The sequence below is a fragment of the Mustela nigripes genome, chromosome 12 (assembly GCF_022355385.1).
Source record: "Mustela nigripes isolate SB6536 chromosome 12, MUSNIG.SB6536, whole genome shotgun sequence".
In the NCBI taxonomy this organism is placed as follows: domain Eukaryota; kingdom Metazoa; phylum Chordata; class Mammalia; order Carnivora; family Mustelidae; genus Mustela; species Mustela nigripes.
Window position 1 is genome coordinate 10,786,703 of NC_081568.1, and position 24,820 is coordinate 10,811,522.

General features: G+C 39.3%; 1 protein-coding gene across 1 annotated transcript in view; it reads right to left on the reverse strand.

Moving 5' to 3' along the window:
- DNAH5 (dynein axonemal heavy chain 5) overlaps nt 1-24,820 on the reverse strand; it is a 205,275-nt gene that overhangs the window by 74,460 nt on the left and 105,995 nt on the right. The window contains exons 48-54 of the mRNA XM_059416774.1: nt 17,405-17,527; nt 17,001-17,214; nt 15,062-15,285; nt 13,095-13,293; nt 10,106-10,278; nt 5,584-5,714; nt 1,007-1,160 (exon numbers count right to left, since the gene is read on the reverse strand). Of these exons, the coding sequence (XP_059272757.1) occupies nt 1,007-1,160; nt 5,584-5,714; nt 10,106-10,278; nt 13,095-13,293; nt 15,062-15,285; nt 17,001-17,214; nt 17,405-17,527 (1,218 nt within the window). The remainder of the gene's footprint in view (nt 1-1,006; nt 1,161-5,583; nt 5,715-10,105; nt 10,279-13,094; nt 13,294-15,061; nt 15,286-17,000; nt 17,215-17,404; nt 17,528-24,820) is intronic.

Below are 24,820 nucleotides of genomic sequence, written 5' to 3' on the forward strand. Positions count from 1 at the left end.
GATACATATAACAGCTTTCCTGCATTTCTCCTTTAGAAAATTAACCAAAGTCTTCATGATACAAATGGAAAGGTATTCCACACGCATAGGTTAAAAGAATTAATACTGTTAAAATGTCCATCCTTCCCAAAGTGGTGTATAGATTCAATGCAATCCCTATCAAAATACCAATAGTATTCTTCACAGAACTAGAACAGATTATCCGAAAATTTGTATGGAACCACAAAAGACCCCCAAATAACCAAAGCTATCTTGAAAAAGAAATAAAGCTGTAGATATCATAATCCCGTATCTTAAGATTTACTACAGAGTTATAATAATCAAAACAGTATGGTGCTGACACAAAAACAGTCCTACAGATCAATGGAACAGAATAGAGGGCACAGAGATAAACCCACACTTACATGTTCAATTAATCTATGACAGGGGAATCGAGAATATATAATGGGGAAAGACCATCTCTCTAATAAATGGTGCTGAAAAAACTGAACAGCTACATGCAAAAGAATGAAAGTGGACCACTATCTCATACCATACACAAAAATAAACTAAAAATGGATTAGAGACCTAAATGAAAGGCCTGAAGCCATAAAACTCCTAGAAGAAACATGACAGTAATTTCTCTATCATCAGCCATCGAAACATTTTTTTCTAGATGTGTCTGTCTTCTCAAAAACAAAAGCAAAAATAAACTCTGGGGACTACAACAAATTAACAGGCTTTTGCAAATCCTTTTTTTAAAAAGACTAACCAAAGTCCTCAAGATAAGATACCCCAAATTTTAAATACACAAATCATACACAAATGATTCTATCACTTTCATGGCTTTTTAAAGGGGTAAAACGTTACATATCAAAAATCCAATCAGCTGTTTTATTCTCTAAACCCCAACAGAAAAAGCAATTCTTCCTACTACTGACTTCCTAAACCCTAATAATGGAAGGAAATAGCTCTAAAGTTGGAGATACTCTGGAGTCAAAATGCATGAAGATTAATGAGCTCCTACCTCACCCGATGATAAAACGTTGTTCATGTATTCCAAAAATGACTCATCCTTAATCTCATTGTCTGTAAAGATGAAAGTGATTCCTTTGCCTTGCTGCCCCGCCGTTCTATACAAAATCTTCAAGTCTTCCACCAGATTTGATGTGTTGTATGATCTAAAGAGATATTGTCATTGTGTCATTAGCTAAACTCTTCTGGTGGAGAGAAAGATCCTTACAACAATGCTTTATGCCATTCGGTTAATCAAAAGAAAGACGGATGTTGTTTCATCAGATAAGAATTTTATTGTATGTGAATGTTACTCGTCCATCAAATTTCCTTACAAAGATGAAACTGATTTTTAAAAAATTTCTTTCATTTTCTAATAGCTATTCCTTTGAGAGTAATAGAGGTACATCTTGGTAAAATTTTGAGTACTTCACCATTCACAAAAGTTAAGAGCTATTTTTTCCATTGAGGCATACCCGACATATAATATTATCTTAGTTTCAGGTACACACCATAGTATTTCCATACTTGTATATATTGCAAAATGATCACAAATAAGTCTGGCTAACAAGCCAAGTAACTTTATATTTACCTGCAAATATGAAACTGGCTTTTAATTCCAGATTTCATTAACTGTTATAATTAATTTTTACATGCAAAATAAAAATCTAGAGTAAAAAGTCAACCTGAAACCAAAATATCATTTTTACCACAACTAAATGTCATCCGAATGGGTATGTTTCATTTTGAAAATATTCATTGGTAAGGCTAACACAAGAGTCAAATTGGAATGCTTATTATGTACCTGTCTGCAGCTGGTATTTTTTTTTTAAGATTTTTTTCTTTAATTTGTCAGAGAGAGAGAGATAGAGAGCACACAAGCAGGCGGAGTGGCAAGCAGAGCAGGCAGAAGCAGGGTCCCTGCTGAGCAAGGAGCCTGAAGGGAGACTCGATCCCAGGACCTGGGATCATGACCTGATCTGAAGTCAGATGCTTACCCGACTGAGCCACCCGGATGTCCCTGCAACTGGTATTTTAGAAGATACCTCATAAATTAATCTAAATTAAATCATATCAGGCCTTAATTATATAGGCTGAGGAGAATGCTCTAATTCAAATATGCCCTCTTGGGGCGCCTGGCTGGCTCAGTTGGAAGAGCGTATTACTCGAGATTTCAAGGTTGTTAGTTTGAGCCCCATGCTAGGTATAGAGGTTACTTAAAAATAAAACCTTTTAAGGTGCCTGGGTGGCTCAGTGGGCTAAAGCCTCTGCCTTCGGCTCTGGTCATGATCCCAGGGTCCTGGGATTGAGTCCCATATTGGGGTCTCTGCTCAGTAGGGAGCCTGTTTCTTTCTCTCTCTCTCTGCCTACTTGTGATCTCTCTCTCTCTCTCTCTGCCAAATAAATAAAGAAAATCTTTTAAAAAAAATAAATAGGATAAAATCTTTTTAAAAAGTAAAATAAAATAAAATATTTTTTTAAAAATGGTGGCCTCTCATCCCCCAAAACAACTTCATTGCATCTTTGAGTTCCCTGTAAGAATTTTCTGAGCAATCAGTCTACTGTAATATAACAGCTGGAAACATGAAATATCACACTCTAAATCTTCTTTCACTGTCAAAAGCAATTCTTTAGTGGAAATCAGCCTGCAGTACTGAAATATTAGAGAGGTCCCAAAACAGAGTAGCTCATTACCACCAAAAGTAAAAATAAAGATATTCCAATCCTGGAGATTCAGACTTACTGAAACATTATTTCAATTTTCTGACATTAAATAAACTCAGAGTTCAGAGCACAAGAGCAAATGGCCTTCTGATTTTTTTTTAAAGCTACTAACTATTTAACTCTATACTCTGTGCTTTCTGATCATCTAAAACCTAAAACCTAGAACCAGAAAACCCTCACAATGCATCAGTATTTTAAGAAAATGTCTGCAGAAGTGCTATCTGAGAGATTAGAAAAGAATTTCAAAGATGCAGTCCCCCATAGAGAGAGAGAAAGGAAAAAACCTCACCTCAGCTCTTCCTGACTTGGGAAAACTTTCAACCCAGTCCGTGGATCAAGGACCCACTGCCTCAAATAATGGCCTCAGCCCTCTAACGCAGGGCTGTGCTTCCCAATTGGGAGGTTCTTGCTTCCTGATTCTTGGCCACATAGCGATTCGCCGGCTTGGGCAGTAAGAAGGTCTCTTGAAGGTGTGAGAAGCAAACGAGTTGGCCCTCCTCTTCATCAGTAACGGTGGTGACTAAGACCCTTATGACATGCAGAGAAACTAACTGATCACTGAGGGAGGAACCAAAAGACATTTTTCCTGAGGCAGTATGGGACGGTGAAGGTCAAGCCAGAGCAGAAACCAGAAATACCGTGGTCAATTCCCAGGCAGATGTGGGATTTCAGATAAGTGATAGCCTCTGAGTCTCGGCTGTAAGATAGGCTAATATTACTATATGCCTTGCTAACTGACAAAGTTTCTTCGAAGACCAAACTAGCCTATGCATATAAAAGTGCTTTGAAAACTGTAATACAAATATTAGGAACAAAAATGTCAGAGTCCAGTCTCTTTCCTGCATGGGTTATCTTTTACCTAACTCAACTGCTATCCACAAACTCGCAGAATTATACACAAGGCGATGAGAATTATGTCTCTCTGTCCTAGTACTTGAAAAACAAGGAGCAACCTTTTGGATTTATTCTCCAAGCAGAAGCCTATAATTCTGACCAAATGAAAAGTATGACAACCCAGACAAGGGATCTTAAATGTGGCGTTAATAGTTACCAATTGTCCTAGCGGGTATCTACGGGCCTCCATCAGGAACAGATGGAGGGATGCTTTGCCTGACTGGGCCAAGCCAAAGCTCTACAGCACTCCCAAGAGGCAAGACTTCCTGCTCCCACCCACAAGTTAACCTCTAATAATTCTCAGCCCAACTAAACTTTCCAAACTGGCTTTTTTTTTTTTTTTTTTTTTTTTCAGGATTGCTGGATTCCTGGTTTCTTTTTTTTTTTTTTTTTAAGATTTTATTTATTTATTCGAGAGAGAGACAGTGAGAGAGAGCATGAGAGGCAACAAGGTCAGAGGGGAAGCAGACTCCCCATGGAGGCTGGGAGCCTGATGTGGGACTCGATACCTGAGCCGAAGGCAGGTGCTTAACCAACTGAGCCACCCAGACACCCCCAAACTGGCTTCCTGCCTCTCATCTTGATTAATCCTGAAATTCTGTTCAGCCCCTCTGGGTCACCTCTGCGTATCTCCCCATGCTGAGAGAGATTCACTTCCTAGTTTTACCCACACTACACACTTATGACCAAGGACGCCCGCCGCCCAGGGTTTCTGAACTTGATGAGTTGTACGCATCAGTCAGCTACCTTCCCAAGCCAGAACTAGGACGCACCAAGTTCAAAAATTCAACTTCCCAACCAGGTGGTGGGTATTATAGAGGGCACGGATTGCATGGAGCACTGGGTGTGGTGAAAAAAATAATGATACTGCTATGCTGAAAATAAATAAATTTTAAAAAATTTAAAAAAATAAATTTCAACTTCCCAGTGATCCTGAGTCCATCCTTTTTCCTCCGTCCTCACCACTTCCACTCCTGACCCATCATCTCTTGCCTTGTAACTCTCTCCATGTAGCTCCTCCCATCCGTATTCTGTACATACAAACCCACAAGCCCTTCCTATCAGTAGTTCATTAATGGTTCCCTGTCACTTTAGGATCAAGTCCCTATTCCTTATCATACCATCAATAGCCTCCACTTCTATCCCTTTCCCACTTGCTATCTCACGCCGCACACCCCGCCAGATTTAACTTCTTCCAGGGCCTCAGTGTGACTTCACGTGTGCTGACTCTTTTGCCAGGAAGACTCAGCACCTCACCTCTTCTCTGAGATAATTCCTATTCATACTTGGGTCTCAGTTTAAACATCTTTTCCTCCAGGAAGCCTTTTCTGACCATCCCCCAGACTAAGTCAGGAGTCCCTCCCCCATGTTACAGCAGGAGCTGGGTGGTCTTCATTGATTCTCTTCCAGTAGACAGCACCTGAGTAGGACACCTTCCTGAATGAACTGCTCCGCTGCCTGACCCCCTTGACTATTGGAAGCTCTGTGATGACACGAGCCAGCTTTACCTTGGTCACCATGAACTCCCCAGCATCTAGCCAGTGCCTGACACATGGCTGGTGTCCAAGAACTCTGTCTAAATATATGAATGACTGAATCAATATAAATTTTCCATCTACTCTTCTAGTTTATTAACATTCTTGAAATCTGAAGTAACAATTAGGAGGGATAAATTTCTTCTGAAATACACCACAAGGAACACACGTAATATTCATGTCATGCATAACATAAAAACAAGGAGGCATCTATTCATTACAATGAGAGAGGTTGAAATACTTCAAAAGCAAATTATTAATGTGAAAAATTCATAATCTATAATAAAAGTTGAAAGGAGATGATGATAACTCAGCATTTAGGAAGGAAAGTGATTGATTCCTCATGTATAAGAAAAATGCATTCTTTAGTTCAAGTGGCCTCTGAAAACCTGCTATCAAAATCCATTTCAGGTGAATTAAAGTGAAAGCATGTTACCTGGTCAGAGTGATCTGGAAGGAAGTATAGCCGGCAATGAACGAAGCCAACCTCGTCAGGCTCTGCTTCCCTGATCCGCCCACTCCGACCAGAAGGGCATTTCCCCCGGGCGTGCCAATGACGCGCGAGATCTAGAATGTGCAGTAGAAAAGGGACATATCATTGTTCAATGTGCAAATATTCCACTTTTTTCCTATATAAGCATTTGGGAAGACACAAGTGTCTCAGGATGGGCATGGAGAGAGACATTGTCTGGACGAAGGAGGCTATTTCTGAAAGAGAATGCTGCTTGAAGAGGGTGTGTTTTGGGGGGTGCCTTTGGGAAAGTAGAGGAGACCAGTACTGAAAAGTCAACCCAAGCTACCGCTATGGCCTGTTCTGGGTTTTAAAGGAGAGAAATAAAGAGGACGTGGAGGTTTCCTTTTGGTCTCCCAACCTAATGCAGTGGGACAGGAAAGAGACTGAAATTTCAAGGCAACATGTATTTCTGGAATACAGAACACACCGTTAATGAGAATATCCTCAACATTTGAAAAATGGCGGAGAGCTCAAACTGAAGGGAAGAAAATCCCCAAAGTGCAGCATAGGTGATGGGGTTTTTTAAAAGTAGAGGAGGAGGAACAGGAAGAAAACAGGCATAAACACCGTCCCATTATTTGGCACAGACAGTGAGACCTAAGGAACTGCCCAAGAAGTGAATATGGGTGGGCGAGTCAGTAGCCCCAGACTAGCTCAAGTTCCCCTCGTGGCAGAAGTCCATGTTTCTTTCGCTTTATTGTTATTGATGACAGCTTCTACCACCAGCTTCTAATGCCCACCTAGAGGAGATTCAGTATAGGCTTCTCCTTGATGCTTGCTTCCCCATACTCCATACATGCTAACTATTTCTCTTCCCCTCCTAGCTGCCGTTTGAGCCTGGGGAATTACCGTGATACCCCCTTGTCTGCAAACTGATGACAGAGTGTGAGACAGGGCTGAGAAAGTCACTTCTCTGCAGCTGGCGGAAACTCCCTGGGGTAACCCGGGCTCTGTATTCTGCCAGTGGATTGCTAAACATCCTTTCTCAGGATTACCTCCTCTGGGAAGGGCTATACTTTCCTCTTTTGGGGACATCTCCTATTTTCTTCTTATTGAGGTTTAATAAAATGTTGGGACTATGTTTGTCTTTTAGATTATTTCCCCCAGCTTAGTGTGAGCATGGGAAATGGAGACCATTTTCTTGTCTCTGCTGTGGACCTGAGAGCCTGTGGACTAGGTGGGGGATGTCCCCGTGGCATTCCTATTCGGCATGCCCTCGTGATTCTCTGTAAAGTTGTTGCAGGCAGGGTAGGAACGGTACTGGCAAGAATGATTTTGCCAATATCTGTTTGTATTATTTCCCTGGTATTCCTTCAAGAGGCCTAGATATGGAAGGTAAGGAGCTATCGAAAACCACATAAGAATCTTCTGTGTCTTTCCTTAATGAACATTTTTTAAAATATAAAGTTTTTGTCATAACCATTTCCTTTCAGTGGTGTTGGTGAATAATTTAAAATTAAAAATTATTTAATTAAAAATTTAATAATTGGTGAATAATTTAAATAATTGTTGTTAATTAATTATGTATTGGGAACCTTCACCCCACATCTTTTCCTGCAACTAGACCTAGGTCTTATATTAAAATTTTCCATTCCCAGTCTCTAGCACACAATAAATGCTTAAACCCTCTACAACAAATAAACATAAATATGAACAAACAAGTTGGAGGGTTTAAAAGAGACTCAAATCTCATAATCTAATTACAAACTAAAATTAAATGAGAAAGCACAATTGAGTAAAACCTTTAAATGGGACTCTTTAGTCTTACTCTATACAGATTGTGAGACAGAAATATTCTTCAATTCTTTTAGCAAATATTTTAAAAATTAATACTGCCCATCCTGCCCCACAGGTGCTCACATGCTAGCAGAGGAGAGAGACCTATTAAAGGAAATGTGAGGCTGCACAGCCCACAGTGAACGTGGAAACAGGTAAGAACGGTAGTGAAGGGAACAGTGCTGCTGGTAGAGGCAAGTCTTGGGTGTGGAGCTGGAGAGCGATCTGGATCTTGGAATAACTTGAAATCAAGAAGGGGGCATGCCCGGCAGGAGCTGAGCTACATTTCAGGAAGAAACGATGGGCTACAGAAAGTCTCAGAATCGGCAGAAGGGCTGAGGTGTCCCCATAGAAATGGAACTCCAGCACGAGGTACAGAAATATCAGGAGGCGAGGCAGCAAAGGGTGCTTTAGGGCCACACTGGGGATGGGGTTAAATTCCAAACTAATCTATCTAGTATCCCAAGTGTGCCTATTCTCCTTTTGTGAATACTGAGGTGAATAAATTGGGTGCCCGTGTTCACAGAGCTTATTGCCCAGTAAGGAAGACACACACACACACCGACAAATTTCACATGAGTCAGCGCATGGGTGAAGTGCTCTGGAAACAGGGTGTGCTTCATCAGGGATAGCCGATTTTTCTGGATTACATGCTAAGCAGAGTAGAAGCCACTGGCCAGAGTGCTACGCAGGGGCTATACCATGAAAAGCCACATGCACCATGGTTTGAATCTTTACCAAAGACGCAAAAGAGCTACCACAGAGGTACTCTGTGTTTTGAAAGAAAATCTTTATTTTAATGAAAAAAGGAACCAAGAGATATGTCTGGTCTCCTATCACACCCTGTAATGCTGCAGTTTTCATCTTAATTCTGTCTCTTGGCTTCTGTCATGTCTTGTGACTAAGTCACACATTTCAAGGTTCACATTCACACAACACAGTTGGGATGTACTGTCCCAGGAAACAGAAGAATAGAAGAGAGGGTCAGCCTAGGAGAACATGAGGAATGCAATTAAAACCTTACTCAAAAACTCCAGTCACGAATTCCTCACCTGATTCCAGAGCAGACACAAGAGTCTAAGAGGGAAGTTGAGGGAAAGCAGTCAAAGACCCTATGCTAAGTCCTATGTGCCTCAAATGTCATGTCCCCACATTGTGAAGAAATGGTCATCACTTCATGGTCTGTTCATGAAACACAGAAACAAGAGAGTTCCAGAGAACTTCCTCAAACATAAGACTAACATAAAGTCTCATCTTTAATCTGAGCAATTATGAAATCCTAGGCCAATCAGATTTGTCTCCAAAAGACATTAGTTATAAAGTTGCCTTTGGTATTATTTATTTTCTTTTCTCTCTTCTTCCTCTTAATCATTAAATATGACAGAGTCATTATTTATATTTGGAAGAACATTTGTGCTCACAATTCAGTAGAGATGTTTCAGACTCTGAGAATTGAGAATGTCCAACCATATGCTCTCATGGGGGAGACTCAATCTACAACAGTCACTCTGTCTTCCTCCGTCTCCCTGACATACTCCAGCCTTCCCCACCCTATTCTACTTTCAGAGTGAGGATCGACTAGATGAACCTTAGCTTCAGTAATTATCAGAGGTGACACTGTGTAATTATGAGATTTTTTTTCCTTATGGATAAACCCAAGTAATGGAAGACAGCCTCTTTCTAACTAAAAGGATGTAGCCTGAAAAAGTAACTGACATCAAGAGATGAGAATATCAACAACAGATTTAAAATGGCATTATCCACAGATAAATTAAGTCATATAAGTTATCAAATAAATAACATATTTTACTTCCAACCTTTGAGAGTCAACTATGCTATGAATAGATACTGGAATGACTCCTGTGACAAAGTAGAAAGGAAAATGTACTTTCCTGGTAGACTTCATTCTAACAGAATTTTCATCCAACTCAAACTCAATCGTTTATGAATTCTTTTTAAATTATCATTCCTAACTGTGGTAAAATATATATCACACAAAATTTACTGTCTTAACTACTAAGTGCATAGTTCAGTGGAATTATGGGATTAAGCACATTTACATTGCTGTGTGAGCACCACTACCAACCATCTCCAGAACTCTTTTCATCTTGCAAAAATGAAACTCTGGACCATAAACACTCCCCATTCTCCCTACCTCCAAGCCCCAGGCAACCACCAATCGACTTGCTGTCTCTATGATTTTGACTAGACTAAGTACCTCCAATAAGTGGAATCATAACAGTATTTATCCTTTTGTGACTGGCTTCTTTCACTGAGCATAATGTCTTCAAAGTTCACACACTATTTTTACAGCTTTCTTTTGCATAATGCAAAAAAATAAATAGACTTTTTGCCTGTGCTTTGAACTCATATGTCAACTGCATTCATTCAATGTGGTAAAAACACGAGCCGGAAGCCATATGGCAACACTGGATAAAATTATATCACACATGGATAGTATCCATGCTCTGATATTCCGGCTGATTTTCAGCCTACAGGTGTGACACGGTGCATTCCGTTTGGAAATGAAATTGGAATATGGCATTGAGTTTATTTGCAAATTGAATATTCTTCCAGGAGATGAAAGAGGAGAGAAAAAAAAAAAACCTCTGGTGTGAAGCCAAGCATCCATCACTTTGGGGAGGGGTTACTGGGTGTGGCCACTGACCTTGACTAAGTGAACCATGGCGTCCTGGAAGAAGACCAAATCCATGCCCATGCCGCGGATGCTCTCATTATACAGCTGCAGGAACATAGTCAAACGCTCTTTCAGGTGATCAAAAGATTCAATTCGCTCATAAATCTTGGGCATTTCAGTATCGGCCTCCTCCGGGGTTTCACCTAGGTTGGGGCAAAACAATTTGCTTTCTTCAAATCACTGGGCTTTCCTAGTTCCTTCAGCCTAAATTAATATACTCATAACTCAACATTTTCACATGCGATACTAATTTCATCTGAATGCCATATTATATGTTTTTAGAAAAGAAAAGAAAAGAAAGCAGGGGCACCTAGGTGGCTCGGTCAGTTGAGCATTTGACTCCTGATTTCAGCTCAGGTCAGGATCTCAGGTCCTGGGACAGAGCCCCAGTGGGCTCCATGCTCCGTGGGAAGTCTGCTTGAGCTTCTCGCTCTCCCTCTGCCTTGCCCCCACTTGCATGCCCTCCTCCCTCCCTCCCTCTCTCTTTCTCAAATAAATAAATAATTTTTTTTTTTTAAAGATTATTTATTTATTTATTTGACAGAGAGAGATCACAGGTAGGTAGAGAGGCTGGCAGAGAGAGAGGGGGAGGGGAGCAGGCTCCCTGCTGAGCAGAGAGCCCGATGTGGGACTCGATCCCAGGACCCTGAGATCATGACCTGAGCCGAAGGCAGCGGCTTAACCCACTGAGCCACCCAGGCGCCCAATAAATAATATTTTTTAAAAAAGAAAGAAAGTAAGTAAACAACAGTAAAAGCATTGGATTTCTTGTGATCCTACCTAGTCTTAGTTCTTTACAGTCTAGAAAGGGCCAATTTCAAATAATGTTATATATATTGAATTTAATCCAAATCTATATTTGAATATTGGCATTTCAAGGAAGTTTCCAGAGGTATGCGCTTAATGGTCAAAATGAAGATCGAAAAAGTAGGGATTTAATGTTAAAATCAGCTAAAGAGGTCAAGACTTAAAAGATTTTTCAATAATAAAAAAAGAAAAAGGTCATTGCATTTACTTAGGAAATTCTTATGAATCAGGAATTTCAGGCTAGTTGTGAAGACAAAAGTGAATTTGGGGAGTAGAGGGAGAGAGCTGAGAGAAAACAGAATAGTGATTTCCTAAATAGACATGGTGAGTTATGTCCCTGGGGTAAGATGTATTAAAATCAATCTACTTTTTTTAAGGTTTTTATTCATTTATTTGACAGAGACAGATACAGCGAGGAAGGGAACACAAGCAGGGGGTATGGGAGAGGAAGAACCAGGCTTCCCGCTGAGCAGGGAGCCCGATCCAGGGCTCGATCCAAGAATCCTGGGATCATGACCTGAGCTGAAGGCAGCAGCTTAACCAACTGTGCCACCCAGATACCCCAAAATCAATATGCTTTTCTAAAAAAAAAATTAGAAACACCTAATATACCAGCGTAATGCTCTTCCATCTTTGACTACAAAGCATAATGCTAAAAGAAAAGCTAAACTGGGCATAGAGAAGTTCACCAGCAGTTAACATTAGTAATAGGAAAAAAGTGATTCATGAGTTGAATACACCCATAACAGCTTAGGAATTCGCTGGATACTAGAAGAGGGAGTGGCTCTTCCAAACTTCGCAGTACATAATCATTTTTCATTGACCCTGTCCTGATATAATAGCACATTAACCTTATTATGACAAAGCAAGAAAACTAATTTAACATAATCATGAAGATTGGCTTATTTGCAAAGCTCTCTCTAATTGAATTTCAATAGTCACTTCAGTGTTTCATAAATATTCAACTCAAGCTTCGAGAAACAAAGTGCTTAGAAGTCAAAAAAGGTTATGTGTTTGCCTCCAATGCAACTGCCCCACAAAAAAGCACTTGTGCTTTGCTCCTCAAAAACCATCATCTGATTATTTAGCCTTCTGAATTAAAGGAAATAAAATACATAAATTCTAATTTTTTATCCTTGTGAATTAGAGGAAATGAGATACATAAATTCTAATTTTAAATGCTCTTACACTTACAGGATTTTTGTATGTGTGTGACCTCGTTTAAAATAAAATGTGTCAGCTTCTTTCTGTAGAAGGATCCCTCCAACTGCACAGCCAGCAGGAATTCTCCTTTTGCAACAGTTGCTCGGAAACTTTTGATAAATCATATACAACCTTACCAAACTAGAAAGGCGCTGCTGATCATTTTCAACCATATATGAGATATCAATAGCATATATTTAAATATGTCTTTTTAAATATGGAAATTAACTTAAAATTCACCCTCAGTATTAAAAGAGGTAATTAAATGAAAGAAAATAGTCTACTTAAGCTCAGTTATTTCTGAGGGAAAGAAGTAACTGGAGCACTACTTCTTCTCCTAAGAAGAAAAGTAACATACATCTTCATTTTTCATAGAACCATAACCACGGAAGCTTCTGTCCACATGGCCTCTTTCCAATTATAGTCAATGGTCTTCTCAGATATCTGAGGTTTATCTATTTTCAAACAGTCAGGCTGACCTGAATAATAATTATCATTATTTTTGCTACCTTTCATTTGGCAGACTGCCAAGCCACTCTCCAGATAACATTTCATTTCTTCCCCACAGTGCCCTAGGGGGCATATATTAATATTTGCATTTTCATAAATGAGGAGAGTGAGGTTCAAGAAAGTTCAGAGACTCGCCCAGTTACTATGTGGTAGAGCCCTTCCTCAAACCTACCGCTGTGTGACCGCTCTAAGTCCTGGGCACTTTCTTCTGCCCTGTCTTGTCTCCCAAATCTACCTTAATAGGAAAGACTAATATGCATAAAAAATAGTTAACCTCTGAACTCAGTAAGTATCCACTTGGTCTCTATTTACTGACCGCATACTATGTCCCTGGCTTGTTTCAGTGAAGCTTACTAGACAGAAATTCAACACGCCTAAACTGAACCTTCTGTCTTCAGGTATCCCTTTGGTGAATTTCAAATGCCACTCAATAGTTTACCTGTAGCTTCAGGTGCGTCCCTCAAGAAATTCACAAAATAAGCATCCATTCCACAATCCACCAAGAGTTTTTTCTCTTCACCAAACTCCTCCTCCACCAGACCGGCTAACGCCTTATCAAACCAGGTCACGTCTTTGGACACTGTGAAACGATCGGCTATAACACGTTTACACTCGTGCTTCCACAGCTGTAACAATACCTGTCGAAAGCATAATTAAAATGTGTTACGAGTTTCTATTTGCCACAATTGGGAATCAAGTTGACAGAATTACAGAGCACCATCCTTCCTGATCTAAGATGTTATATTTTAAAAACCTGACGTTAAAACATACTTAACTTCATTTCATATTTGTCTCATTCAAGTATAGCAAATAGAGAGTAATGTCTATTCATTTTCAGTCTTTAAATTAAAATGAAAACATCCCTTGACAAATTACTAAAACCACTCTGATTAACCAACAGGGTAATATTTTATGTGAAAGTCTTAAGTCTGTGATAAATGAGTCTATTTGGATAAGACACATATATTCATGTGGCCAGAACATAATATAAAATATAGTATATAAACAACTCTCATGTACACAATAGAGATATTACAAAGGTATATTTACTTAACACAATGTGAAGGAAGTTTGTGGCAAAAATCTGGATTATCTGAACAATGCAATCACCTACTCTCCATAATCCAAGCTTCAAAGTTAACTGGAAGTTGAGGAAATTAATTGCTCTACCAACCCTTTGTGTGGCAAGCTCATTGGAATTGAAAGATTGGTGGAAATTTCTTAACTTGCTAGCACTCTGCAAGTTAGGAGGTTTTTTCAAACCTTTCGATTACTAATGATAAAGTTTTATTTGGTTACCAAAATATAAAAGGAACTTAGTAAAATATATTCAATGATTGCTGGAACTATTTACGGTAATTTAAAGTAAGCATCAAAAATGGCTACTCAAGAAAATAATATTTGGGACATGCATTCTGTATTACCATTAATTTGTTAATAAATGTGAGGGGAAAAAAATCAAGATAAAATGTTCCCTGCTGGTAAAATGACTCTCTGTTCTCTGTAACAAGGAGCGTGAGTTTTCCCTGGAAGAATTGTCTTGGAGTCAGCCACTGTCGTTCCCTGCTTTATGATCATCTGGGGCAAAGGTGGGGGTTTTTTATAGTCACTACTTGGTGTGCCTAGTGACAGTCTGGTGGATATCTCAACTCTCCCTGTGTGTTTATGCGGACAAGCCCTAAAACCTACTTGTTTAACCACCTCCTCCATTCCATGTAAAGCTTTTAGAGAAGCCGCGTTACCTATTGCCTGAGCACAACGGCCAGCATTTGGGGGGGGAATAAATACTGGATTTTTCCGTAAGTTTCCTAGTCTGAAGAGAATTCTTTTAAAGCTAGGAACTTTAATATTCAAGTGTGTGAATAAATGCTGATTTTTCAGCCAAATGAACTTTCTATTTTTCTCCCTCTCTTCAATTATACCAAGAGACGTAATTCTTTTAGTGCATCTAGTTACTTAGAAAAGAAAGATTGAGGATGATGAACAATAAAATGGTCTCTTCAACTTTGAATGTTTATAAAGATAGCTACTTTTTTAAAGTTAAAAATGTCAAGTTTAAACTATGAAGACTATTACATAATAAAATCAATAGTGGTTCTTTCTGTTATTTAGTATAAGGAGAATAGCTTATAATGGGAAAATAAGATCAATTGCTTCTTTTATTCCATTCATTAGAAAATAACTGTGTATGCTATTTCCTTAAACATAAATTAATTTAATGGAATTTTTAAAAGAAATTCTGACACACTTTTCCCTTATTTATATCAATTGAAAACAACCCAAAAAATTAATATCCATGCTAAAACATCCCAAAATATCTCATCATTCCACAAAAATTATGTTATGAATAGTATTTAGGACATGGAATAAATAACAATGCCGTTTGTTTCCCTATGTATCACTCACATCTGGTTCCGTGATAACCTCCGAGGTGGTGTTCAGCATACCCTGCCAGATCCTGGAAAGATCTCGAAGGTTAAATATGTAATGGAATTTTGCTGGTGTAGGGAGCATTTTAATCTTGGTCATCTGCCACAGTCGGCGTGTCAGGGGAACCAATTTCATCACTAAATCTCTCACTTCTTCTGAGAAACCCCTCTGAGCACAGTAGTAGCCTCTCCCAATAACACCTGAAAGAGGAGCAAAGTCATTAACATTTTGAGGGATGGTTCAAGACAGTGAAATTAAAATGAAAACCATTACAATGTAGAGTTAGCACAAATATTATACACATTTTAATAGATGGCCACATAGCAAAGAAATTTATATTAATGTTCTCTTTTTTTAATCTAAAAAAATAGATACAGGTGCAAGCCAGTTAGCATTCGACTACTGGCAGGTTGATTAAGAATTACCACTGCAAGCTCTAGCTGAACAAATTCAATATTATTAAGTGAGTGATGATAAATATATAAAGTCGCCTTACAAAGACATAAGAGACAGCGAGTCTCATGAACCCTAAGATTTCTCCATTCTGTTGTTGCTTTTCCATGCATTATAAAATATTTTAATTTACTTTATATGTAAAACTTTCTAGCAAAAAGAAGAATAATTAAAATTGATAATAGTCATTTTTTCTGGTCCGTTGTACTTTTCCCAGGTTTAGATCATTCACATATCATTTGGCTTCCAAACTTTTGCCCACTGCTGCAATCGAAGGCAGATACTTCCACACTCCAGTAGTTCGGGGTGCTGAGATGACATTTTAGTCTGCCAGAAATTAATTAGGGTAATCCTAATAAGTTTTCTCTCAGCAGCAGTTTCAGAAGTGGTAAATTAATACCTAACACCATGTGTACATCATTTTACACTCTTTTTCTGCAAAGAGTTAACTACAAAATCAACTATAAACTCTTTTCCTTTTCTTTTATTTATTTGACAGAGAGAGAGAGATCACAAGTAGGCAGAGAAGCAAGCAGAGAGAGAGCGAAGCAGGCTCCATGCTGAACAGAGAGCAGCATGGGGGGCTCGACCCCAGGAATCTGAGATCATGACCTGAGCCAAAGGCAGAGGCTTAACCCACTGAGCTACCTAGGTGCCCCTATAAACTCTTTTCATTTCTTAAACTATCACAGTTATCTACTGGGCCAGTGTTTCTTCAATGATATTAAAGAAGCATCAGAAGGCAACGGGCAGTTAAATACTATCTAATTAATCAACCAATAACCTGATTTCAATCCTATAAATTACTCTGAGATCAAACTCTGGCTAATCTCTGCTATAGGCAAAATTATTTCTTTGGCCAAAATCATTATGTGGGTTGGTTAAAGTACACAAACTTTTGGAACGGCATTCCATCAATCCGGACCTCATACAGGTATATCCATGAGGAAACAATCTCCTCATCTCCTTGTTCACTTAATGTTTTCTTCCTTGCCTAAGCCAGCAACAGTTACTTTAAGAACAAAGATAGAAAAGATCTGCCTATGTACCCAATTCAGGATATAATAAATCCTTATAGAAACAAAATCCTGATATCAACACAACTGGTAGAGCGCCTAGGTGGCTCAGTAGGTTAAAGCGTCTGTCTGCCTTTGGCTCAGGTCATGATCTCAGCATCCTGGGATCGAGCCCCACATCAGGCTCTCCGCTCAGCAGGGAGCCTGCTTCCCCTCCTGCCCTGGCCTGCCTCTCTGCCTACTTGTGATCTCTCTCTCTCTCTCTCAAATAAATAAATAAAATATTTTAAAAATTAAAAATAAAAATAAACACAACTGGTGAGTGATAAGGGTAAAGACTAAGGAGCCACCCAATGCTCCTTCTGTGTTGACCTCTGGGTGCATATTTTCTGATTGGAATGCAAGCGGATGTTCTTGGTTCCCCAAGCCCCCTTGACCCATTTTACCGAAGATCTTGTCCATGGAAGCATCAGAAGGCAACGTGCAGTTAAATATAGAGAACTGCCTCTTGAGTCTTTGCGGTATATCATTCCGTCCACCCCCAGGATGGATCATGGCTGCCAAAAACTGGATGTCCACGATGCTGGTAAACTCCCCGGGCTTCTCTAGGTTATAAAATCCATTCTGTTCCATCAGCTGTCGTACTATCTCATTGGTAACCTAAGAAAGACAACTTTCAGAATTAAAAGGTCACTCCTTTACATCGCAGAAACTAGCTCCTTGAGTGTTTCCAGATAATGAAATTTATTGGAATTGAGGAACTGCATATTGAAAAAGTGAGAAAATATTTACTCCTTAAGGCATAAATCAATGTTGAATTGAAATGAACCACGTGATGGAATCAATATACCTGATCTCCCCACTCATTGATTATTGGCATATTCACATCATCAATAAAAACAGTCATCTTCTTTCCTGCAGGAGGGCCGTATGTTGTACCCATGCGTTTATCCACATAGCTCTCTATTGTCTTCTGTGAAACAAGAAAGCCAACAGAAAGATCTGTGAAAATATCCTCTAAGGCACGGTAAATGATTTTTAAAATCTAGGAACACTGGAATTGATGTGAATTACTCACAAACACCCCAAAACTCTTTTTAGTTCTGGAAACCAAAACATGAAGTACCTAAATTATCTTGCCATAATGTTAACCTTTGAACATCTGCTTTAATTTAGGAGTTAATGGAATTCTAACCAGTGTATATTTTAGTGGGATAGGACTCCTCGGTCCCATTTCTACGATTTTTACCTTATTGTTCCTGTGTTGATGACACTGTATCCCCCAACCCCATTATTCAAAAAATAATTTAGCCCTTGCACCAGTTTCCCTGCACTGCCCAAGAAGCTTCTCGGGTCTGTGCTCTGAGCCAGACAGCCTGCCACCCCTGGAAGACTGCTTGCTCTCCACTGAGAAGGCTGCCAGTGGCTTCTGTAGCCAAACACAAGCCAGATTCAGGGCTTTGGGGCAGACGGAATCCCAGGGAATCCCCTGCCCTCTCAGCCGCTGAGACAAAACTGCAAACTACACCATGTGCGTCTCTCTCATTGCTTCATTCTCTGCTTAGGTGGTAAAGAAGACTACACTGCGCTCTATTAAAAATAAAAACAAATCTTCCCTAGCAATATGAAAAAGAACTTGACAACTGATTAAACTAATGTAACGTGACAGGTCAACTATTCCTCAATTTAAAGAAAAACTGATGGAAGGAGTGTTGGAAGAGATAAGGGGGAAGATGGGGAGATAGAATCAATGTACCGGAGCTCCCCATTCATTGGTTGATCCAGACTATTGATCACGGGATGATCATTTCCATAAGAATACCATGTGGCTTGGAACTCAACCATCATTCGAAATGCATGAATTGAGTAACCAGAGCTAGGACCACAAAGAAAACAGAAAAGACTTCACATGTTCTCATGCTCTAGAAACTCAGTCTTAAAGGCCTCATTCCATTCCTACTACTGCAGTAATCTACTGATTCACAATTTTAAGTCCTGTTAAAGGTGATGTATAAATGTAGGAGAAAGCAGGGGTTTATTGCAATAAAATACATTCTCCTCCTATCCAAAAAAAAGTTTAGTTATTTCATGATAAAGAGCAAATCAGCTAAGAATGACTTTAATAATCCAAGATACAACCACAAAATAAGGCCAACATATAAGCAAAAATCTATATATTTGTCCTTGGAAACCTTTGTAGTTGGTAATTTGAAGTTGTAATTTTCCAACAACATTTTAATGAATAATGGCAAGAGACATAAAAGTTTTTCACCATTTCCAAATATAAAGATATACAAATATATCACAACTCATTCAATTACAAAATAAATCTCTCATGACAACAGTGCAATGGCAAAAAGAATTTCCTATTCCCCGACATAAAAGCAAACTGTTTAAAGTAATGTACTAGGCTAAATTTAGCTCTGCTTTTCAATGAATTTAAATGCATACGGCAATTAATAATCTCCTGACACCTCCCTATGGCAAGCCAGAGCCTTCCACACATTCCCTTGTCTGTTAATGAGAACTCACGGGCACATGAAGATTTTATGTCTCAGGGGCCATCTAGGAGCTAAAAGGCCATAGGTGGGATAATATGAAGTAATAGCCCCATATGAGCACTTGCTTTCCCTTCATTGTAACCCTATTTCTTTTTCCAAATAAGAGGGAAATTACTAGTAAACTATATATGTCATAAAAGAGCTGAGCTGACAAAAGCAAAAACAAGGGAGGGGTGAAATGAAATAGCCTTGTGACCCTGGAATTGAGACCTTTCTGTTTTTAGAACTGCTACCCATTAATGCGTAATTTGAAGTTTGGGGACACCTCCTAAAGGCCTGAAATACAATAACTGCGGCTTCTACTCCATCACTTATCTACTGGGAAATGTTCAGGAAAACCACCCTAAGTGACTGGTCTCTCCAGCTGGACTTCCCCACATGAATGATCCATAGCATCACAAAATCAACATAGCTTTTTTTTTTTAATTTTTTAAGATTTATTTAATCACAAGAGCAATATATCTAAACATAAATGCCTCCTACCCCAAAATCTGCACTCCCTGCTAAGTGCCCATTTGAGGGAATGACACCAACGACCCAAATGTCCCATCCAACATCAATACATCCCTTCTCTTAAAATTTCAATATTGCTATCGAATGTATCTCCTCCCTGAACAGTGATATGCCTGAGGACTGTTACTTGTCCTGGGAATTCATGGGAATTAATGTCACAACCCTCTTAAGTGGCCCTCCCCCTAATGGTGCCTCCTCCAATAAGTCCTGGGAACTTCTTTAAAAAACATATACACTGTCCATATCGTGTGATTTACAATTTTACCCAGAATTTTCTGTCTCCCCTCCCCCAAAAAATCCATCTAAAGAACCACTGCTAATCTTTGTAGTGTTCTGCCACCTACGCTCTCCCTGATCTCCTTCATCCGGGGGAGATCACCAACCACCGTTTTGGTTAGATAACCGCAGTCCAGTTAACAAAAATAGGTATATTTGTTTATCTGCGTATTGTCTGCCTCTCCCCCTAGAATGTGAAAAGGGAGGGCACCTTGTTTATCTTGTTCATCACCGCATCCTCCGTGTCTAGAAAGGCATGTGGCACACTGTACCGATTTATAAATGTTTGATACAGGGACACTCACGCAGAGAAGTATCCGACTCTGGTTTTGGTTCAGATCATGATCTCAGGGTCATGACATCAAGCCCCGAATCAGACTCCATGCTCAGTGTGGAGTCTGCTTGAGATTCTCTCTCTCTCTGCACTTGCCCCTGCTCACACACTCTCTCTCTCTCTCTCTCTCTTTTTCTTTCTCTCTCCCTCTCTGAAATAAATAAATCTTTAAAACCATATATTTGAGGGCGCCTGGGTGGCTCAGTGGGTTAAGCCGCTGCCTTCGGCTCAGGTTATGATCTCAGGGTCCTGGGATCGAGTCCCGCATCGGGCTCTCTGCTCAGCAGGGAGCCTGCTTCCTCCTCTCTCTCATGCCTGCCTCTCTGCCTACTTGTGATCTCTCTCTGTCAAATAAATAAATAAAATCTTAAAAAAAATAAAATAAAATAAAATAGTCTTCCTTTAAAAAAAAAAAAACACATATATTTGATACATAGAAAATGAAGAAAAGAAACCTGGGGGCCATCTGTGACCTCCTCCTCTCTCTTCTGTCCCTCTCTTTTAACCACATGTTCCCAGCCCACAATGGTTGTGCTTCCTGATCACAACTTGAATTCATCCTCACGCTGGTTCCATTCCGCCCTTTGTTACTTGGTCCAGCCCAACCTTCCTCTCCTCCTGGGTCTCTCCGAGGACACCCGTATGTCTTCCATCTTTTCCTCCACTCTGCAGCCAGAATGAACCTTCTGAAGGGCAGTGTGACCCCACGCAACTCCACTGGCTCCCCAGGAGTGACTTACAAAGAACTCCATGATGTCTCCACTTATGCGTCCAGTCTCTCCTCTAAACCCTCCTCAGTCTCTTTGTCCTGGCCCCTTGTAGTCTTCATTCATTCATATTCAGTTAACAATAAGACACACACCATAAAGTGATCCTCAGCTCACCGGCTAATGTACATTAAGATTAAGAGATCCTTATTTACATATTCCTAGAACAGTCATTTCTGGGCCAAAAAATCTCTCTCACGATTAGCCTCAGCCAAACACAATTTGTCAAATATTGATTCAGATGAATGATGGTCCATAAATGTTGTTTCTCTCAACCCAGCTATTGATAAAATTGAGATCTCTAGCACGGACCTGAACTAAGGGCGGTTTATGCTCTTCTCTGAGAATAAACAAAAACTTTACTCTGAAATCAGGGAATAATAGTCCATGTGGTACCATCTTAAGCAATCCATGGAACCTAGAAAAGATTCTGATCTTCTTGTCTATCTATCTCACACTCACCTAGCATATCAAGGTTAACCCAAGTAGTGACAGTGGCATTTTAAGAAATAAAAACTTGAGGGTTAGAAATCCAGACAGACTCAGGAAGGCAGATAAGGCAAGCTGCCCTTGTCCACTCTAAGCTGGGACTCCCTAAAACCAGAGATAAACAATTTTCTGAGTTAATTTCTTGGTAGACAATTCAGTCTATATAATTCCTTAAAAAATATATCATATTGATATAATATAAATATGGAATTTCTTCAAATAATGTCAACTCTTTCATTAATTGATCTCTGTAATCCTCTAAAGGAACTACTCCTTTCCCCCTCTGGGTCTACAATACTTAGATTATACCATAACTAGCATTTATCACATCAGTTATACTTGATTGTATATATGTCTGTTTCCCCAACCACACAGAAGGAGGAACACTGCATTGGAAGGGATATTGATGGGTCATGTGCAGTTGTGGAGGTTGTATACTGCCCAGTTTTGGGGGCTTACTATTCACACCACTATCTCTGTGAATAAGACATATCACAGATCTGTATAAGCTGCATGGTCACAAGTGGGAATGTATATAAAGATATTTAAATAACAAATACTTATATTGTGTGTGTGTGTGTGTGTGTGTGTGTGTGTGTATGCACAGGAGAGTATTATCCATAAATGATATATGTAAAAGCACCTGATGAGCTTAATGCATTATAAAAATGAAAGGTATTTTATTATTATTTTAGGTATCTCTATATATCAGCATTTAAATCATTTTCATACATATTATACCCAGTTAAATTGAAATGTTTTGAGATACAAATGTAAAAAGTAAGCTAGAAAGATATTATAAGAAATTACTGGACATTTGTATAAATTCTCTTTGGTATTCTGTGTGTTTTTTTAATAGCACCCTGTTTTTATTTCATGTTTACAATACCTTAGAACTCTGAGAATAATAAAAGTTTCCATCTGCTCTTAAATAAATAAATAAAAATAAAGTATGCTCAATTTTAGGCTTCTGTATATCTGCTATTTAGCTAAAAGATAAAAACTGAGAGCTTGTGTTCTTTATTAAGACATCTACTGCCTAAGTAAGATCTTCCCCTTGTATTATAAGTTACTCAAACCAAATGAAAACAGTCTTCCATGAATAAAGTTTAAAATGCTCAGCAGCACGTCGTTAAAAAAGTAAAATATCTAAAACAACACGAAAATACAATAACACATAAATAGAAGCTAAAAATAAAACAAGAGCACTAAGTGATAAATCAGTGGGTTTTGAATATTAATGTGGATAAAGAAGAGCCATTGGAAGGAGACCTGGGGCGAACTGGAAGAGCAGAGTGAAACATATGGGAACCGGGTCTCTCTCCAGGCTCTGGTACCAGCTAACTGTGTGAACACAAGAAGGACTTGAGCTCCCTCCACCTGACTGCAGTAACAGTAACAGTCAAACCTGGCACTTGCAGAGAGCTTTACCATGGAAAAATAATTTCACGTATAATCTCTTGTGATTCTTCTTTGGAAACTAGTCTTCAAACTATGCTCTGAGGAATCAAAAGAATTCTGTGCAATCGTGGGGCCCCTTAAGGAAGCAAGGATAAAGTTGGGAAGGATTTCAGGAGCCTAGCTCCAATGCCACCAGAGCAAATCTGTGGTTATCTGTTTTATAGCTTAGTCTTCTGCAAAAGATTTCATTTGGAAAAGTGGTTCTAAGAAAAAAAAATGTGGAACTTCTTTCGAGGCTCTATGATTCTCATTCTTTTTTAATGAGAATGCTATGCAACCATTTATAAAATGGTTATATTCAAAACACTTTAAGATTCTTTTTAGAAAAGATAAACCTTTTCAGAAATTCTGTAAAGAAACTTTCTTCTTACCTTTCTGTATTGTTTACACTTTTAAAGATACGTATAGATTACTTTCAAAAATAGGAGGAAAACCCTTAAAATGATATTTGTTTTGAAAAAAAGTCGAGATCTCTTTCTTAAAAGACTGATTGAATTCCCTTAGCCAAAACAATAAAGTGACCATACAATTTTTGCCCAAACTACTCGCTTTTGATAGTGACGGGGATGCCATTATTAGTCCAAGGCAATGGAAGTAAGCTAGACTTTCCCAGACAAAGAGGGACATACAGTCAGTCAGCCTACTGATGAAAGATGTGAACGTGACCCCATGGGAAAAACGAATGAAAACAACTATCGAAAAACAGATGTGTGTCCTTGACTGCACGATAGGCCATCACGGTCCCACAGACATGCCAGGATGCCCAGTATCTGTTTTCTCATGTACAACCTCAGTTTCATTTGGATCTGGATAAGCGGGAGATCTTGAGACAAATGCTCATCTCTATCAGAACTCACCCCAGCATGAACAGCTGAGAAAAGTTAATTCCAGCAGTTGGGCTAATTGGAAGCTCTCTAAAATTAATGAGTCTAGCTTAGTAGAAAGCCTGACTACTCAGCAGTCCAAAGAGGCACGAAACAGAGTACATGATCCTACAATGTTTCTGAGCAGAACTGTCAATGCCCCCTTCACACTGTGTGGAAGGGAACGGGGCTAATGGACTTGCGAATCAGACAATGGGATCCTAAAGAACCCAGATGTTTGTGTTTTGAAAGCCTGCTTTATTATTGTCCTAATTACTATATTTCAAAGTGGCATGACTTCCAGAAATGTATTATATAGTTTATGGGTTTTTGTATTAACAAACAAGTTGCTTTCTACATAAAATATACCTTTTTCCATGAAATTAATAAATGTCTCATGCTAAAGAGATACACCCTACCGATCTTTACCACCTTAACGGAGTAAACAATACCAGAGCTACTAATAAAAATACAGTGACAAGGTCTTGTTATACACTAAATAATTTGGCTGGCCTTTGTCCCTGGTTCTCAGGAGGGAGCCTTTAAACACCAGCAATTTCCTAAGTAACGGGATTTTCTTTGTTATTCATGGCGGGTTTCTCAGACTACTCTTGCCAAAAAGACCAACCAAGTGATTGGGGGGTTGGGGATTTGAACCACATGCTATCAGCCGACCTTTTAGGAAGGGAGGGGACTTGGGGACTGAGTTCAATCACATGGCCAATGATTCAATCCATCATGCCTAGGTAATGAAACCCAGTAAAAACTCTGGAGATTGTGTTTCAGGTGAGCCTCCTGGTTGGGGATACACATTGAGGGGCCTGGAGGACAGTGCATTCTGAGGACACAGAACGGTTACAGTTGGGACCCTGCCAACCAATGACTTGCTGCATCTCTTCTTTTGCCTGATCCTGACTCATTCCTTTTGTAATAAAACCATAATCATTAGCACAGCACTTTCCTAAATTCTGAGAGTCATTCTGGTGAATTATGGAAACCGCA